At 44.6% G+C, this 17,702-nt stretch overlaps 1 protein-coding gene across 1 annotated transcript in view; it reads left to right on the plus strand.

Annotated features, from left to right (window-relative positions):
* Positions 1-17,702, plus strand: part of WDR27 (WD repeat domain 27) — a 755,361-nt gene that overhangs the window by 16,182 nt on the left and 721,477 nt on the right. The window contains exon 2 of the mRNA XM_075862730.1: positions 12,879-13,076. Within this exon, the coding sequence (XP_075718845.1) occupies positions 12,906-13,076 (171 nt within the window). The 5' untranslated portion in view covers positions 12,879-12,905. The remainder of the gene's footprint in view (positions 1-12,878; positions 13,077-17,702) is intronic.

The raw sequence follows: 17,702 nt of genomic DNA on the forward strand, positions 1-17,702 counted from the left end.
AATTTCTCCCGAGTAAAACAGTACCCCACATGTGGTAATAAACGGCTGTTTGGACACACGGCGAGGCTGAGAAGGGAAAGAGCGCCATTTGGCTTTTGGAACTCAAATTTAGCAGGAATGGTTTGCGGAGGCCATGTCACATTTACAAAGCCCCTGAGGTGACAAAACAGTGAAAACCCCAAACAAGTGACCCCATTTTGGAAACTATACCCCTTGAGGAAATTATCTAGGGGTATAGTGAGCATTTTGACCCCACAGGTTTTTTGCAGAAATTTTTGCAAGTAGGCTGTGAAAATGAAAATCTACATTTTTTCAAATAAAATGTAGGTTTAGCTAATTTTTTTTCATTTCCACAAGGACTAAAGGAGAAAAATCACCATAAAATTTGTACAGAAATTTCTCCCGAGTAAAACAGTACCCCACATGTGGTAATAAACGGCTGTTTGGACACACGGCGAGGCTGAGAAGGGAAAGAGCGCCATTTGGCTTTTGGAACTCAAATTTAGCAGGAATGGTTTGCGGAGGCCATGTCACATTTACAAAGCCCCTGAGGGGATAAAACAGTGGAAACCCCCCACAAGTGACCCCATTTTGGAAACAACACCCATTGAGGAAATTATCTAGGGGTATAGTGAGCGATTTGACACCACAGTTTTTTTGCAGAAATTATTGGAAGTAGGCCCTGAAAATAATAATCTACATTTTTTCAAAGAAAATGTAGGTTTAGCTAATTTTTTCTCATTTCCAGAAGGACTAAAGGAGAAAAAGCACCACAAAATTTGTAAAGCAATTTCTCCCGAGTAAAACAATACCCCACATGTGGTAATAAACGGCTGTTTGGACACACGGCAGGGCTTAGAAGGGAAAGAGCACTATTTGACTTTTTGAGATCACATTTAGCAGGAATGATTTGCGGAGGCCAGGTCACATTTGCAAAGCCCCTGAGGGGACAAAACAATGAAAACGCCCAAAAAGGGACTCCATTTAGGAAACTACACCTCTTGAGGAATGCATCTAGGGGTGTAGTGAGCATTTTGACCCCACAGATGTTTCATAGAATTTATTAGAATTAGGCAGTGAAAATAAAAACAGTCCTTTTTCTTCAATAAGACGTAGCTTTAGCGCAAATTTTTTCATTTTCTCAACAAATAAAGGAAAAAAAGAACCCAACATTTGTAAAGCTATTTCTCCCGAGTACGGCAATACCCCATATGTGGTCATAAACTGCTGTTTGGGCAAACCGCAGGGCTCAGATGGGAAGGACCGCCATTTGGAGTGCAGATGTTGCTGGATTGGTTTCTGGACACCTGTGGGCCCAAAACAGTGGAAACCCCCCAGAAGTGACCCCATTTTGGAAACTACACCCCTCAATGCATTTACCAAGGGGTGTAGTAAGCATTTTAACCCTGCAGGTGTTTTGTAGAAATTAGTGTGCGCTCAATGTTGCAGAGTGAAAATGGGATTTTTTTCCATAGATATGCCAATATGTGGTGCCCGGCTTGTGCCACCATAACAAGACAGCTCTCTAATTATTATGCGGTGTTTCCCGGTTTTAGAAACACCCTACATGTGGCCCTAATCTTTTGTCTGGACATATGACAGGGCTCAGAAGTGAAGAGTACCATGCGGAGTGGAGGCCTAATTTGGCGATTTACAAAGTATTGGTTCACAACTGCAGAGGCTCAGATGTGAAATAATAAAAAGAAACCCCTGATAAGTGACCCCCACTATGGAACTGCACCCCTCAATGCATTTATTAAGGGGTGTAGTGAGCATTTTCACCCCACAGGTCTTTTCCATAAATGAATGCACTGCGGATGGTGCAAATTAAAAAAAATTATTTTTCCCTAGATATGCCATTCAGTGGCAAATATGTCATGCCCAGCTTATGACGCTGGAGACACACACCCCAAAAATTGTTAAAAGGGTTCTCCCGGGTATGACGATGCCATATATGTTGAAGGAAACTGCTGTTTGGGCACGCTGTAGGGTTCAGAGCCGAGGGAGCACCATTTGGCTTTTGGAGAGCGGATTTTGCTTGGTACTATATTTGTTTGAGTATTGCTGGTGTTTTATAATGTGGGGGTACATGTAAGCGGGGCGGAGTATATAAGGGGCATAGTCAGGTGGTATAAAAAAATAAAAATAATCCATAGATGTGTGTTACGCTGTGAAGCAATCCTTTCTGCACAGGCCGGTGTCGCACTGATAAATGGTGTCATTTCTTATCCCCCTTTTGGTCCACACTCCGCGCCTTTGTAGTTTGGGGAATTTTGCTGGGAAAGTATTATCCTGGTATAATACGGGCACCGTCGCTTCTAGCGGATATGTTTGGGCCCTCCCCTTCCTGGTTCCCTAATTTTAGGTCCTTGATAAATCGCCTCTTGAAACAGAAGAAATGTTCCCCTCGGGCACAACTGCATATTTTTTTATTTCCTGACTTATTGGAGCCATAACTAATTTTATTTTTCATAGACGTATCGATATGAAGGCTGGTTTGTTGCGGGACGAGCTGTAGTTATTATTGGTACCATTTTGGGGTACATGCAACTTTTTGATCACCTTTTATCCTATTTTTTGGGATGCCAGGTAAACAAAAAAACGCGATTCTGGCACAGCTTTTTTTGTTTTTTTTATACAGCGTTCACCACGCATTATAAACTACATGTTAACTTTATTCTGTGGGTCAGTACGATTCCGGCGATACCTAATTTATAGCACTTTTTTATGTTTTACAACTTTTTGCACAATAAAATTACTTTTGTAAAAAGAATGTATTTTTTCTGTCGCCAAGTTGTGAGAACCATAACGTTTTAATTTTTTTGTCGACGGAGTTGTATGAGGGCTTGTTTTTTGCGGGACGAGCTATAGTTTTTATAGGTTCCATTTTTGGATACGTGCGACTTTTTGATCACTTTTTATTGTAATATTTGTAGGGCAAAGTGACCAAAAAACAGAAACTCTGGTAACGTTTTTTACGGTTTTTTTTTACGCTGTTCACCGCGTGCAATAAATAATATAATATTTTGATACCTCCGGTCGTTACGGTCGTGGCGATACCAAATACATATGGTTTATTATTATTTTTCAATAATAAAGGACTTGATAAGAGTAAAAGGGGGATTGTGTGTTATTTGATTACTTGAAACTTTTATTGTTTTCAAACTTTTATTTTTTGCACTTTTTTTTACACTTTTTTATACTTTTTTTACACTTTTTCTCAAGTCCCACTAGGGGACTTGAAGGTCCAACGGTCAGATTTTTTTTTTTCTAATACTTTACACTACCTATGTAGTGCAATGTATTAGATCTGTCAGTCATTCACTGACAGCAAGCCGTTTAGGCTTCGCCTCCCGGCGGGGCCTAAATCGGCTTCCGTAATGGCAGAGCAGGAGACCATTGTGTCTCCTGTTGCCATAACAGCAGTCGCCAGTCCCGATTGCCTGTCAGGGCTGGCGATCTGCTTGTAACCGCTACGATGCAGCAATCGCTTTCGATTGCTGCATCGAAGGGGTTAATGGCAGGGATCGGAGCTAGCTCCGGTTCCTGCCGTTACAGGTGGATGTCAGCTGTACAGTACAGCTGACCTCCACCGCTGATGACGCCGGATCAGCTCCTGACCCGGCGCCATCTTGCCGGCAGCTACGGAAGCCGATCAGGCTCCGCCGCCGGGCGGATCTTGACCGGCTTCGGTGCTAGGCAGACCGGGAGGCCAGTATTAGGCCTCCGGTTGCCATTGCAGCCACCGGAACCCCGGCAATTTCATTGCTGGGGCTCCGATGAGCTGCAAACACCTTAAGTGCAGCGATCGCGTTTGAGCGCTGCACTTAAGGGGTTAATGGCGGGGATCGAAGCTAATTTCGGTCCCCGCCGTTACAGTCGGATGTCAGCTGTAAGATACAGCTGAGATCCGACGATGATGGCACCGACTCAGCTTCTGAGCCGGTGCCAAACGTTTGACGTACATGTACGGCATTTTGCGGGAAGTCAATGCTTTCCATGACGTACATGTACGTCAAATGTCGGGAAGGGGTTAAAACGGACAAGCATCTGCTAGGTCATGCCTCCGGCATGATCTAGCAGGCTTTCGCTCCAGGCAGACCTGGGGGCCTTTATTAGGCCCCCGGCTGCCATTAGAGACACAGACACTCGGCGATCGCCGGATGTCGGTGGGAGAGAGAGGGAGCCCCCTCCCGCTCTCCAAAATCACTCAGATGTGGTGCACGCTATTGTGCACCGCATCGGAGGGGTTAAACGGGTGAGATCGATACTAATATCGATCTCACACGGCAGAGCAGGGACGCTCCCAGCCCTCAGCTGCCTCTGGCAGCTGAGAACAGGGAGATTTGACGCTCCCTGCTATGTTTACTTTATCCTGATGCAGTGCCGTAAAAAGGCATATGCATCAGAATAAAGGCCGTTAGTGGCCGCAGTTAAAAGGCGTATTGGCGGTCACTAACGGGTTAACTAGCTTGAAAATCGATTAAAAATTGCTCCAGACAAGTGTGTGGCACTGAAATCCCAGCATGTAGCTAATAAAAAAATGTGATAGCAAATGGTTTGACTGGAGCGATTTTGAATAGATTTTCAAGCTACTCGATGTTGTGCTATGGACAACGATTTATCACAGCGATTTTTTTGTAGTGAGATAAATATCCCTAGCCATATTCATTCCTGCAATATATCGCTCACTAATGAAAAAAGTCTAGGTTTAGCCCCGGCCTTATAGGGGTTTTCCCAGAATTTACAAATATTTGTCTGATCACTGGAAGCCTAACCGCTGGGACCCATCTTCCACACGGCATTCCACTGTAGTGGACTGCCCGCCGCTCCATCCAATGTCTGTAGTACTGACGGAAACAGCCGAGCGCTGTACTCGGCTGTTTCCATCATTCCCATAGACGTTGATTGTACAGCCACACCATTCAATGTCCTCCTCACTACCTCACTATGAGGAGTGAGGGGGAACAGGCGGTTCGGCAGCCCGAATTTGGAATCCTGTGAATCGTTGATAATTGTCAATTCTGGGAATACCCATTTAACATCCCTATGTTACAATGAAATGTTTCTGATGGCAGAATACATCTATTGGCTTCAGTTAGTTTTGTTGGTCAGGCTGCTGTTCTTTTTGGAGGACAGTTCACTAGCCTAGTCTGCTACTAAAAAAAGTGTGAAAGTGTAAACCTCCTTATTGGATCCTATTAACCCTTTCCCGTCGGTCGCTAATATGCCTATTTACGTTGGGAAAGGATTTTTAAAAATGGAGCTCGCTCAAAAGCAGAGCGGGTGTCATAGCCGCTGGGTTTCTGCTGTGTTGCACAGCAGGGGCCCAGCAGCAATGCTTGCGGCATCTGAGTGGTTTTTACTGCCCCTTTCGCTTCGGGGGCCGGATTGCGGGAGCCGGTGTACTCCTATAGCGACTGGGAGCCAATGGTAGGTCTCAATAGCAATGCACTCATTTTGCCATAGACTGTGATATTGCAGTCTATGGCATAATCGATCTAATGATCGCAGGTTCAAGCTCCCTAAGGGGGCTAAATAAAAGTAAAAAAAAAAAGTCTCAAAAAAAACATAAAAAATATAACAATTCAAATCACCCCCCCTTTCCCTAGATCACATATAAAAATAATGAAATAACAATAAACACATTAGATATCCCCGTGTCCAAAAATGCCCGAACTATAAAACGATTTATCCGATACGGTGAACGTTGTAGCGAGACATAAGGTCAAAATGGCCGAATCACAGTTTTTTGCCACTTTAACTACCACAAAAAATGTAATAAAAACTGATCGAGAGGACTTCCGGTTCCGGCGCTGGGATGTGAGGACGGAGATGCATGAGCTCCTGAAGCCCTGATCCCCTAACCCATCTACGCCACACACCCGCAGGATATAAGCACCCCGGCATTAGGAGGAGAGTCGGGGGACAAGAACCGGGCGGTTTATGGAGAGATATCTCCTCCGGAGCGGCAGCAGAGAGATCTCCTGTTCGGCCGAGCACAGCACACGAGGTGAGGGGCCATCCAAGATGGCAGCGCCGCTGCAGCCACCACTCTCACAGAGCCGGTCTCAGAGCCCAGAAATTCAGAGGGAAGTGCTATCGCCGTCGGTAATGACTGACTCACAGATTGATTATCGGAAGCTGGCAATTGAGGTAGCTACCCAACTGGCCCCCGACATCAGAGAATCCTTAATAGCCACAGTCACAACAACGCTCCAAAAACTCCAAAATGAGGTGACATCTCATGGCAATCGACTAGATGAATTGGAGCAGCGGGTTGGTCTCATGGAGGATGAATCAGCAGGGGCACATACCTGCATTAGAGACCTAATGCGAGATAACACAAAACTCAGAGACCGCTTAGAAGATCTTGAGAATCGGTCCAGAAGAAACAATTTAAGGATAGTGGGACTGCCTGAGCATATTAGACCGCAGCTCCTCCAGGGCATCTGCGAGACGGAGTTACCAGAAGTGCTAGGCCTGACCAGATCTTGCAGAGTGGAAAGGGCACACAGAGTGGGCCCCCCTGGTCCGAGCGCCAACGCCAAAGGAGAGCCGCAAAGCAGACCGCGCCAGGTGATCATGCGGTACTTGGATTACAATGACAAAGAGGAACTTTTGCGCACTTTCAGGAACCGTAATACCCCTTTGCATATAAGGGGGGCAAAAATCATTCTGTTTGCAGATTATTCGGCAGAAGTCACAAGGCGTCGGAGAGCATTTGGAGGGGTTTGCACCTCCCTTTACAAACGCAAAATCAAATTTCAGCTACAGTATCCGGCCACTTTGAGGATCATGCAGACGGATGGCGCCACCAAGGTATTCCACAATCCTGAGGAGGCGGCATTATATGTAGACAAGATCCCTGGACTTTGGGGCCCTAGACAATCGGGAGAGGAGACGGCGAGTCAAGGTACAGGAGGGGAAGGTCCCCGTGCACCAGTTTCTTCACCGAGGGACTGTACATGGTCAGATATCGCCCGCAATTCCACTTCCTCACCCAAGCAACAACGGGCAGAATCGTCGAAGATGCCACATCGACAACGCTCAGAAAACCGGCTTGCAACCATCCCGGACTGATAAGTATCGCATAGAGGCTCCATGAGCGCATTTGATTGTGCCTTATATATTTATGTGGCAATTGGTTCTGGTGGGATATTATGCCGACAAAATTCCTGCTATAATAGGCATAAGCACTTGTACCCGGGTTGTATAGGAAGCCCAACTTATTTTGATACTTTAAAAATTAAAATATGAAGTTCCAGTATATCACGAAAAGATGGCGGGAAGGGGAGGGGGGGAGGGGTCACAGACCAGAAAAAAGTGAAGTTATGTATGCCAATTTAAAGTTTGTCTCACAGGAAATGCTGGTGACATTCCTGGATGGGCATTTTGTTGTTAAAGGTTGTGCCAATTCTCTGGCACCGAATGTAAATGTTGTTATTGTAATGTTGGGAGCAATCTGGAGCAGACGCCGCCGGGCGGCTACCAAGGCAGCAAAGCACGCTTGCCTAGAAATAGATATATATGACCAGTCAATAGTGAACCTTATCGGAACGCCCACTTTATGCAGCTGACCTCGTGGAATGTAAAGGGGCTCAGGTCCCCTAACAAGAGAATGATTGTACTCCGTCACTTAAAAAAACTTCATACGGACATCGCTCTTCTTCAGGAGACACATTTGGAGGAGAGCGACTTCCACCGCATGAAAAAGTTGTGGGTGGGCCAAGTATACGGCTCTTCAGCTTGTGGCCGTAAAGCGGGGGTACTTATTTTAATAAATAGAAACCTGGTACATGAGGTAATCCACACCGATGCAGATAAGGAAGGGCGACTGCTCCATATTACTCTAAGCACACCATGTGGGGTATTAAGCATTTATAACGTGTATGGACCTAATAGTGATAATATTGCGTTTTTCAATGGTTTGGAAAGGGCCCTTATGTCAGATAATGTCCAGCACAAAATAGTGGGAGGTGACTTTAATTCAGTTTCTGATCACAAGGAGGATAGACGCACACACAGTTCACAAAGCATGGGATCCATTCCAACAGGGGCTCCCAGAAAACAGGACCGAGTGTTGGGACCCCTGATGGAAAGAACACACTTAATAGATCCCTGGAGAAGGGGTAACCCGGATGCCCGGGAATTTACACATTACTCCCACGCTCAACAGTCTTGGTCCAGGATTGACTACCTCTTGATATCCCCAACACTACAACCGAGGCTGGGGGCCGCTGAGATAGGGGACCTAGTGATCTCAGATCACGCCCCGGTACGAGTAGATTTTCAGGAAATATATCCCAGAGGATCAGACTTCATATGGAGATTCCCGGCTCATTTAGCAACTGATGACACCTTTGTGAGACAGCTAAGAGGGTGGTGGTTAGAATACACGTCGACGAATTCAGAACACAGAGATGACCCCTCACTGTACTGGGATACGGCCAAGGCAGTGCTGAGGGGGAGGATAATGGCGTATACTGTCAGCAAAAAACGGGAAATAACACAAAAATTTAATGCTTCAAGTGCTGCACTGAGGGCAACCTATACAGCATATTTGGCACACCCTACACTAGATGCTAGACAGGCCTGGATTCAGGCAAAACACTCTTTTGACGAGTGGGCAGCTCAGAAAGAAACAATGCATACTCGAGACTTTGAAGCTACTTTACATAAGTTCGGAAGTAAGGCGGGTAAACTTTTGGCCAATATGGCTCGAGGAAAGCGCTCAGTGCAACACATAGCGAAATTAAGGGATCATAATGGGCGAGAAACATGCGATCCAACTAGTATTAATTCCATCTTGGCTAAATTCTATGAGGAGCTATACTCTGATACATCTTCCCTTTCATTGACAGACACACTGTTAGACAAGGTCACTTTACCGGTTATCTCCGCGGAACAGTTGCAACTTCTAAATGCCAGGGTCACAAGGGAGGAGGTGGATGAAGCAATAAGAAACCTTAAAAATAGTAAGGCGCCTGGCCCAGATGGGCTGACTGGCGAATTTTTTAAAGTAATGCGGGAACAGATTACGGAGACTTTGGTCTCCTTGTTTAACAATGCTCTGGGAGAGGAGGGGTTACCACCATCAGCAGACACATCTTATGTGAAATTATTGCTTAAACCTGGAAAGGACCCCCTACTACCAGGATCATACAGACCCATATCGCTCATAAACGTGGACGCTAAACTCCTTTCCAAAATCATAGCTGATAGGTTAGCGAATATAATGCCGTTCCTCATAGCCCCAGAACAAGTAGGTTTTATTAAAGGTAGGTCGGCGGTCACCAACATTAGGACGGTTCTGGCAGTGCTAGATAGAGTACAGCATAACCCATTTCCGGGGGAACATTCGGCTTTACTTTTACTTGACGCGGAGAAAGCTTTTGACAATGTCCGTTGGAATTGGTTGGATGCTGTCCTGGATAAGATGGAAATAACGGGGGCATTCAGGATATTATTACACCACATATACAAAGACCCTAAGGCTAGAATCTCCACACCAGGCTTTCTGTCGAAACCATTCCGTCTATCTAAAGGTACAAGACAGGGGTGCCCGCTATCGCCACTGTTGTTCAATCTGGCTTTGGAGCCGCTGGCACGTTATTTTGCGTCATCCAATTTATATACGGGCATAAGGGTGGGGGAGATGGAGGTCAAGGAAACGCTGTTTGCAGATGACATCTTGTTATTTCTCGCAGACCCCCTTAAAGATCTTCCGCGTATCTTCCAGGCATTGAACGACTTTGGGAGATATTCAGGGTACAAAGTTAACACGTTAAAATGCCAGTTATTAGATTTGGGAACGCAGGACCCAGCATATAGGCGGTCCCTAGCCTCCCTGGATGTTGAGATGGCTAAGTCAAACATTACTTATCTGGGTATTAAAGTGGGTCGGGCACCCAACTCGCTGTATGATCTAAATTATCCCCCCCTTATACAGGATATCCAAGCAGATCTTCTGAGATGGCACAGTCTACCTTTATCACTGATGGGAAGGAGCTGTTTGGTCAAAATGTCAGGATTTGCGAAATTACTCTACCCGCTCCAGACTATCCCACTTCTGGTCAAGCACTCAGATATCAATACACTCAACTCATCATTTACCAAATTCATATGGGGGGGAAAGAAACCAAGAATAGCGCTCACGAAACTCATGATGAGGAAGGCGGAAGGAGGGGTCAATTTCCCTAACATTCGGGGTTATAACCTGGCCTGCTTGAGTAGACATCTGCTAGATTGGAAACACAACACAGAGTTCTACTCCAATACTAGACTGGAGAGACAGCTAGCAAAACCTTGGGATCTCATGGCCCTGGTACACACAACGTTCACTTGTCTCCCAAAGATCGTCAAGAAATCATCTCTGTTACGAGATACCATCATTGCCTGGAAGGTATTGCGCAAACACTATAACCTTTCTTATCGCATTTCAAAACATATGCCCTTATGGCAGCACCCAGAGTTTGCAGCAGGAAGATCTAACAAACTAATGTCAGAATGGAGGGAGAAAGGGGTAGCGACTCTGGGGGATATGTTCCACGCGCAGGATAAGAGGTGGTTAACCTTGCAGGAGCTCCAGAATAAATATGTTTTTGTTCGGCATCAGCACTTACAGTACTTACAAATAGTTAATCACTGTAAAACTAAACTTGCGGATGTAGCGGATGAGGTCCCCCCCAACCTGTTTGATTCATGGTTCACGGACAATCACAGACACTCCATTTCCCAATTATATAGTACACTCAGACCATCACTAGTGAAGATGTCCCCGGGGCAGGCCTTTGGGAGATGGGAAAAACTGTTTAATTTACCAGGCATTGAAAAGCATATTGAAAAAGGGCTGGTGGATTTCAGGGCACACGTGCACAACGAAAACTGGAGGGAAACTCATTTGAAGATCGTCCACCAAGCAATATATGCATTTACCTTGGCCCCCTTCGCCTCACAACCAGATAGGAAAACGTCATGCCCTAGATGTAATATCTCAAAGACGGACATGTATCATGGCCTTTGGGCGTGTGCACATATTCAGCCATTCTGGGGGGAGATAACATCCTTATTGCAGCAGGTGGGCAGGTTCCATGGGAATTTAGGGCCAATGGAGGTCTTATTCCATATACAACATGATGGAGAATTAGAAGAAACAGAAAGGACACATTTAGCTCCCATGGCCCATGCCACACTGATTGTGGCAAAGAGGTGCATACTCCAAAACTGGCTGGTAGCTGAAGTACCGACTCAGAACATGGTGGCCCAGGGGTTGAGGAAACTGTTTTATCTAGACCGCATTGGTATATTACAGAATAAAGACACGCAGAGCAAAAAATTCTTTGAGAAATGGAAGCTTTTCCTCACAAAATATTTCACCAGTGCAGAACGAAGGGACATCATAGATCCATTCACGGGAACGTCATGGTACTTGATTGAAGATCTCAAGGGCACTTTAGGGGCACTGAAAATATCACGGGAGTAAAGCATATATATCCTCTTGGATTTCTTTATTCTTGCGGACTAGCTGCCTGAGTCGGTGAACTGCTTCATGAAGCTCCAATTGTTATGTATGCTCCCATTTCTTATTTGTTTTGTGTATTGTTTAGTTATGTTAGTTAGGCAGATATGCAAAGTTATGTAACAATGTTTACAGGAATACCCGACATGTGGGGTTAAAGGATGGGAAGGATAGAGGAGATGAAGGAGGGCTGATAGCCTATGGGGAATACCTTCCAAGATTAAACCTAGTTTGCTAGGAAGCATTCACTATCACATGTTCATTTATACATTTTTTGTAATGTTTATTATTATGATTATGACAATGCATTACTGTATGATTTGTGTTTTTTTTTGTGTTGAAAAAAATTCAATAAAAATATGTTTTAAAAAAAAAAAAAAAAAACTGATCGAAATGCCAGACATTCCCCAAATGGTATTAATAAAAACAAAATCTTTCCAGAAGTATAAAAAAGTTATTGGGGTCGCAATATGGCAATGCAAAAAATGTTTTGTTTCTTTCAAACGTAATTTTTTTTTAAAGGGACTAAAATATAACAAAAACTATATAAAGTTGGTATCACCGTGATCATACTGACCCACAGAATAAAGGTAATGTGTCATTTTCACCATACATTGAACACTGTAAACAAGAAACCCATAAGAAAATGTAGGAAGGGCCTATTCACATCACCGTTCACTTTCTGTTCTGGGATTCCGTCGGAAGTTTCCGTCAGGTGAACCCCGCAACGGAAAGTGAAAGTGACAGCACAGCTTCCGTTTCAGTCACCATTGATCTCAATGGTGACGGAGACATCGCTAATGGTTTCCGTTCGTCGCCATTCCGGCAGTTTTCCGGTTTTCTGACGGAATCAATAGCGTAGTCGACTCCGCTATTGATTCCGTCGGAAAACCGGAAACCTGCCGGAATGGTGACGAACGGAAACCATTAGCGATGTTTCCGTCACCATTGAGATCAATGGTGACTGAAACGGAAGCTGTGCTGTCACTTTCACTTTCCGTTGCGGGGTTCACCCGATGGAAACCTCTGACGGAACCCCGGAACGGAAATGAACGGTGATGTGAACAGGCCCGAACTGCTGTTTTTTTCCAGCTTCCCAGTACATCGCACATAAATTTCAATAGTACCATTAGAAAGTACAACTAGTCCTGTAAAAATTAAGCCCTCATATGGCTGTGTCAACGGAAAAATAAAAGAGTTCTGACTTTTTGAAGGCGGGGAGTAAAAAACTAAAGCATAAAAATGAAAATTAGTCGAGTCCTGAAAGGGTTAAAGTCAATAGGATTCGTTATGCTTCTTTTTCTATCTACTGTATTTGGCATGAGATGATTTAACCTATTTGCTTGTGTATTTGCAGGTTGTATTAATAAAAATTATAAGGGACATGTCTACCTTTGAAGAGCTTGGATCTCACAGTATGGTTTCTGAGATGCGATCTGCAGTATCCACTACACCTCTATCCCACGTCCAGCTTGCATGTACTCACCAGTACTGTGCTTTCCCATTAAATGGAAATGAGCTTTGCATCTGGAACACAGCTACACTTCAGGAACAGGTAGTAAGGACAATAAACACTTAGGGTATGTTCACACGGCCTATTTACGGACGTAATTCGGGCATTTTACGTCTCGAATTACGTCCGAAAATGCGCCTCAATAGCGTTGGCAAACATCTGCCCATTGAAAGCAATGGGCTGACGATTGTCTGTTCACACGAGGCGTATATTTACGCGTCGCTGTCAAAAGACGGCGCGTAAATAGACGCCCGCGCTAAAGAAGTGTCCTGTCACTTCTTGGGACGTAATTGGAGCCGTTATTCATTGACTCCAATGAAAAGCAGCGCCAATTACGTCCGTAATGGACGCGGCGTTCAAGCGCCTGCACATGCCGTTACGGCTGAAATTACGGGGATGTTTTCTCCTATTTGAGTGCTGCTTCTGTTCTCTATTTTTTGTATATTCATGAGGAGCGCGTCCCTCCTTTTTTTGAAGCTAGCACCAGCCGTTTTTGGTATTCACACTGTGCTGCTCCTACTATTTTCTTGCCCTTATAGGTGTAGGTGTAACACTTGCAGGTGTAAGTTGTGAATCTTGGTTTGAACCAGTGGTCCCCATTATTCTGATGGAACTCTAGTGTTGCTCTTGTAGAATTTTAAGGGCACTACATGCGTATTGAATTGGATTTTGAACAATCCTATTCACACATTGTGGTCAAATTTGACACACAGTTGTGCTGTATTTCTTTCTGCATTTTTTTATAATGTTAAGATATGTGGGGTTATTAGCCAGGGGTCATCACACTGTAAGGCCTTATTCACACGAACGTGTGCCTTTTGCGCACGCAAAAAATGCAGCGGTTTGCAGTTCCGTGTGTCATCAGTGAATGGTGCGTGGCTGCGTGATTTTGACGCATATGCCATCCTTATGACACGCGGTTTTGATGTTTAGAAAAATAAATAAAGTAAGTGCTTTTATTTTTTCCTTCATTTCTTGATCTACTGTTGTGCGAATCATGCGCGACAAACGGAAGTGCTTCCGTGTGCTGCACGTGAATTTCACGCGCCCATTTACTACAATGAGTGCGTGATGCTCGAAAAACGGCCAAGTATAGGTCATGTCGTGAGTTTTAGGGTATGTTCGCAGTGACCAGAAACGTCTGAAAATACGGAGCTGTTTTCAGGCGAAAATAGCTCCTGATTTTCAGACGTTTTTTTAACAACTCGCGTTTTTCGCAGCTTTTTTTACGGCCGTTTTTGGAGCTGTTTTTCAATGGAGTCAATGAAAAACGCCTCCAAAAACGTCCCAAGAAGTGTCCTGCACTTCTTTTGACGAGCCGTCATTTTACGCGCCGTATTTTGACAGCGACTCGTAAAATAAAGGCTTGTGGGAAAAGGACATCGTAATTCCCATTGAAAGCAATAGGCAGATGTTTGTAGGCGTATTAGGGGCGTTTTTTCAGGCGTAATTCGAGGCGTAAAACGCCAGAATTACGCCTGAAAACACTGCGTGTGAACATACACTTACGTAGCGGACACACGCTGCGTGAAAATCACGGAATGTCTGAACGGCCCCATTGACTAACATAGGTTCGTGCGATGAGCGTGATTTTCACGCGCGTATCACGGACGTTAAACACGTTCGTGTGAATAAGGCCTAAAGCTGCTTGAGACATGAAGTACTGCAGTCCCTGATCAAATTTCTTTCCCCAACAAAATAATTACTCTGCAGGTTCAAATAAAGCTTTGACAGAACCCCTCTGAGACACTTTTATGTAAGCCAGTGACCTTTCCTTTATGTAATAGACAGGCACAAGGATAGGCTGTCCTGGACATCTGAAGCAGATTTAGGGAACGTTCACATGGAGTGTTTTACGTTTTACGACCATTACCTGTGTCAGAATCAGCGTAAAAAACAACGCCGAAAATCTGCCTCTCATTGACTGCACTACGTAGACAGTTCAATGTATTAGTATAGCGATCAGATGTGCAGGCCTTTAATTCCCCTAGTGGGACTAAAAAAAAAAGTTTAAAAAAGTTAATATAAAAATAAAAAATAAACATTTCAAGTTAAAATCGCCTTTTTTCCCCATAATAAATCTTGCTTATAGGAAAAAAATTAAAACATAAATATAAAGTATATATATCTGGTATCGCCACGTCCGTAACGACCCAAACTATAACGTTATTTATCCTGCATTGTGAACAACATAAAAAAAAAAATAACAATTCCAGAATCGCTGTTTTTTGGTCACCTTCCCTCCCAAAACAATGAAATAACAAGTGATCAAAAAGTCGCATGTACTTCCAAATGGTACCAACAAAAACTACTGCCCGTACCGCAAAAAATAAGCTCTTACACAGCTTTGTCGACGCAAAAATAAAAAAGTAATGGCCACACAAAGAATAAATGATTTAAAAAAAAAAAGTGATTTTATCGTGCAAGCGCTGTAAAACATAAAAAAAAACTGTATACATTTGGTATTGCCGTAATCATAGCGACCGGCAGAATAAAGTTAATATGTCACGTAATATGTTAAGAATAAAAAACAATGCCAGAATTGCTCTTTTTGGTCACCCTGCTTCCCAAAAAATGTAATAAAGAATGATCAAAAGTTACCCCCAAAATGGTACCAGTGGAAACTACAGATTGTCACGCAAAAAATTATACCTCACACAGCTCAGTCGAAAAAAAATTAAAAAGTTATGCATCTCAGAATATGGCGACACAAAAGATGCAGAATGTGTTCAAAAAGGGGGATTAGACACTGGCCACATATCTGTGGATTATAATATATATATACTGCATTATTATTGGGGGTCTGTTTTACTATTTAACCTCAGAGCCCATTGTGGGCCAATTGTAATGGATTTGCCTGACCCAGCTTCTATGTCGATGCCCGTTGTTAATCAGCCTGCATCTGTGCCTAGATCTGTTAGAGTGACTCGATCTGCTACCAATCAGGCTGGGAGGTTGAGGAGTGGGAGAACCTATCACAGCCTGGCCAGACGGAGCTAGCTCCCGCCCTCTGTCTATTTATACCCTCATTTCCTGCTCCTCCTTTGCCTGTGATTCTTCTGTTTCCTGGCTCTGCTGCTCCTGCTTCTACTATTGTCCTCTGCTTCAAATTGACCCTGGCTTTACTGACTACTTAGTCTCCTGCTCTGCGTTTGGTACCTCGTACACTCCTGGTTTGACTCGGCTCGTTCACTACTCTTGTTGCTCACGGTGTTGCTGTGGGCAACTGCCCCACTACCCTTAGCTTCTGTGTACCCTTGTCTGTTGGTCTGTCGTGCACTTATTGAGCGTAGGGACCGTCGCCCAGTTGTACGCCGTCGCATAGGCCGTGCAAGTAGGCAGGGACTGAGTGGCAGGTAGATTAGGGCTCACCTGTCTGTCTCCCTACCCCGTTATTACACCAATACTGTGAAAATCACCAAAATAGGCCTCAAATGCGAATCGTGCTCTTTCACTCCTGAGCTCTGCCATATGTCTGCCAAATTCCTTGAGGGATGTAGTATCCAAAATGAGGTCATCTCGGGTGTGTCCACTGTACTGGTACCTCAGGGTCTTTGCAAACGCAAAATGGCCTCTGCATACCATTCAGCTATATTTGAACTCCAAAAGCCAAATTGCGCTCCTTCCCTAATGAGTCCTGCCATGTGTCCAAAAATAAGTTTAGGGCAACATGTAGGGTATTTCCATACTCGGGAGATATTGAGTAACAAATTGCGTGCCGTTTTTGCTTCTATTATCCCTTGTGAAAATGTAAAATTGGGAGCTAACACTACATATTTTTAAAAAAATTTAATATTTCATTTTCAATGCCTAAGGCCTTATTCACACGAATGTGTCCGTCGTTTTGCGCGCACATAAAGCGCTGCGTTTTGTGTGCTTAAAAGTTCAGTGTGGCATCTCTATATGGTGCGCGGCTGCGTGATTTTCGCGCAGCCGGCATCATTATGACACTCTGTTTTTATGTTACGAAACAGTAAAGAAGGAGGGGCTTTTATGTTTCCCTTCACTTCTTTAACAACCGTAGCGCGAATCACGCGCGTCACCCGGAAGTGCTTCCAAGTGCCGCGCGCGATTTGTACGCACCCATTGACTTTAATGGGTGCGTGCTGTGCGAAATACGGGCAAGTATAGGACATGTTGTGACTTTTACGCAGCGGACATACACTGCATGAAAATCACGACCTGTCAGAACGGCCCCTTTGCCTTATATAAGTCCGTGTGATTTCCATGCGCGTAGCACGGACGTAATACACGTTCGTGTGAATAAGGCCTAATTCTAAGAAAATGTTTGAGAAACCTGTGGGCTAAAAATGCTCTCTATACTCCTAGATTAATTCCTCAAGGAGTGTAGTTTCCAAAATGGAGTCACACAGCCCCCTTGTAGGTAGCGCCACACATCTCCCTTGTAGGTAGCGCCACACAGCCCACAGGCACTTGTAGGTAGCGCCATACAGCCCACAGCCCCCATGTAGGTAGCGCCACATAGCCCACAGACCCCTTGTAGGTAGTGCCACACAGACCACATCCCCCTTGTAGGTAGCACCACACAGCCCACAGCCCCCTTTTAGGCAGCACCACACAGCCCCCTTGTAGGTAGCGTCACACAACCCACAGACCCCTTGTAAGTAGTGCCTCACAGCCCACAGATCCCTTGTAGGTAGCGCCACA

The sequence above is a fragment of the Rhinoderma darwinii genome, chromosome 4 (genome assembly GCF_050947455.1).
Source record: "Rhinoderma darwinii isolate aRhiDar2 chromosome 4, aRhiDar2.hap1, whole genome shotgun sequence".
NCBI classification, from domain to species: Eukaryota; Metazoa; Chordata; class Amphibia; order Anura; family Rhinodermatidae; genus Rhinoderma; species Rhinoderma darwinii.